Here is a 2,099-nt window from a genome sequence, read left to right on the forward strand (position 1 = left end):
TCGACAATTTCCCTGACACACAACACAATCAGTTGGTTCGCGCTGTTGGGTGTAAATGCGCTGAATATCTACCCGAACATCACACCAATTTCAAGTAGTGATGGGTTGGTTCCTTGACCCGCAGAAACGGGGTAGCCCCGCTATTGATAGTACTCTAGCTGGGGTTTAGACCGGTGATGCACAACAAACATTGGTAGGCCGTTAAATGTTAGCTTGTTCACTGGCGCCCTCTGTCTCAGAGCTGATGTCACACCACAGAGCGGTAGGTGTATGTAGCTGTACACTGGCGCCCCCTACCTCAGAGCTGATGTCACACCACAGAGCAGTAGGCGTATGTAGCTGTACACTGGCGCCCTCTGTCTTAGAGCTGATGTCACACCACAGAGCGGTAGGCGTATGTAGCTGTACACTAGCGCCCTCTGTCTTAGAGCTGATGTCACACCACAGAGCGGTAGGCGTATGTAGCTGTACACTGGCGCCCTCTACCTCAGAGCTGATGTCACACCACAGAGCGGTAGGTGCACGCGTACATCACCCACACAGCGCACACGTCCTCTGGGTAGGAGAACACTCGAACTCTGATGGCCAGCCTGACGTGGTCACCGCGGCAACTGACCACCTCCTGGCACTTCTCAGCCCTGAAACGACGAAAGACTGGTTACGATACGATCTTTTCCCTCGCCTGTGATCATGAGTCATGTCCGCCATTAAAGCACGCTATGAATTTTTCAAAAGTAATTTCCGCCACACGGTATAGTCACTATAAAAAAAATAACATTCAAAATATAAAGTGAAAAGACAACGAGAATTCTACTCTGAAAAAAAACTTGGCGTGTTCGTCACGTTTTGGCGAAGAAGAGAGTAGCCAGCCGTACATACTTGAGCGAATTCGCATATATGCGACGGGCATTCCTGTGCATGAACTGAATCGGAAAGCCCTTGAAGACGTGACCTTCGGGGACGGCTCCTCTGATCGCATGCTGGAACTCCTCGTTCCCAGCCGTCACGCCTGAAAGTAGCAAGCACGTCAACATTAAGGAAATTATCCTCCCTCCCCCTACACGCATCATCAAGACAGATGGTTACTTCGCGAGTGCTACGCGATACGTCGCCCACACATTAACACGTCGCCACTACACTACAGACACTGCTGTAGTGTATATATATCGTAGTGTGGAATATATATACAGCGGAACCCCGATTTTACGCGCCCCGATTTAACGTGAATTCGGATATAATGCGATGAGTCGTTGGCCCCTCTTTTTTTGGCTATTATATAGCCACGTATATATAACCCCGGTTTAGTGCGACCCCGCTTTTTTCGCGATGACATTTTATGGACCCCAACCATCGCGTTATAACGGGGCTACACTGTATATAATATAGTATATATCTGTAGTGTAGAATATCGGGCCAGCCTGCTGCGAAAACCTAGAATCGGCAGACCGGACGTAGACGAGAGCGCGCCAGGGAAAAAATAATAAAATTTATTTTTCGGGGGGCTACTTTTCAAGCTCGCGTGCATGAAAATAGCACTCTAAAAATTGGTTTGCATTGAACTTTATGCAAATTTACGGGGGCTATTTTTGGCATTTCGGGGTCTAAATCGCCCCGAGCCCCCGCATATTTTTCCCACTGGAGAACGCGCCGTACCTGTGGATCGCTCCATCTCGTAGGCTGCCAATGCAGGAGTGAGAAGGTAGCTGAGCTGTGTATCCCAGTGCGTCGACAGACCCTGGTCCTGTGCAACAGCGAGCGAGCACTTGAGAGTCAACCTCGCGCGTATCGCACGCGCTGAACTACGTCGCCACGCAGCCACTCGTGTAACACTCGCTAGACACCGCAGTAGCTCTTGTGATGCATCTGACATCTCAGCTATCATGACAGTTATGCAGAGATGCCAACACATATTTGAAGCAATCTGTAGTTTCTGGCCATCAGATTAGTAGTTCGAGGGTCACATAGTGACCTGAGTTTGCTAGGGGGGTCCGGCATGCCCCCCGGAAAAAATTTTGATTCTGAGATGCAATTTCCTGCATTCTGAGGGTCAAAAATGACAATAAATAGACAAAAAATGACAATAATTGACTTTTTTTTTC

The 2,099-nt window shown here is 48.9% G+C and overlaps 1 protein-coding gene across 1 annotated transcript in view; it reads right to left on the reverse strand.

Moving 5' to 3' along the window:
- Positions 1-220: 220 nt before the first annotated feature.
- LOC106811731 (centrosomal protein of 76 kDa-like) overlaps positions 221-2,099 on the reverse strand; it is a 26,217-nt gene continuing 24,338 nt past the window's right edge. The window contains exons 14-16 of the mRNA XM_014815440.1: positions 1,654-1,741; positions 880-1,009; positions 221-638 (exon numbers count right to left, since the gene is read on the reverse strand). Coding sequence (XP_014670926.1) covers positions 500-638; positions 880-1,009; positions 1,654-1,741 — 357 coding nt within the window. The 3' untranslated portion in view covers positions 221-499. The remainder of the gene's footprint in view (positions 639-879; positions 1,010-1,653; positions 1,742-2,099) is intronic.

The sequence above is a fragment of the Priapulus caudatus genome, unplaced genomic scaffold, assembly GCF_000485595.1.
Source record: "Priapulus caudatus unplaced genomic scaffold, Priapulus_caudatus-5.0.1 Scaffold569, whole genome shotgun sequence".
In the NCBI taxonomy this organism is placed as follows: Eukaryota; Metazoa; Priapulida; class Priapulimorpha; order Priapulimorphida; family Priapulidae; genus Priapulus; species Priapulus caudatus.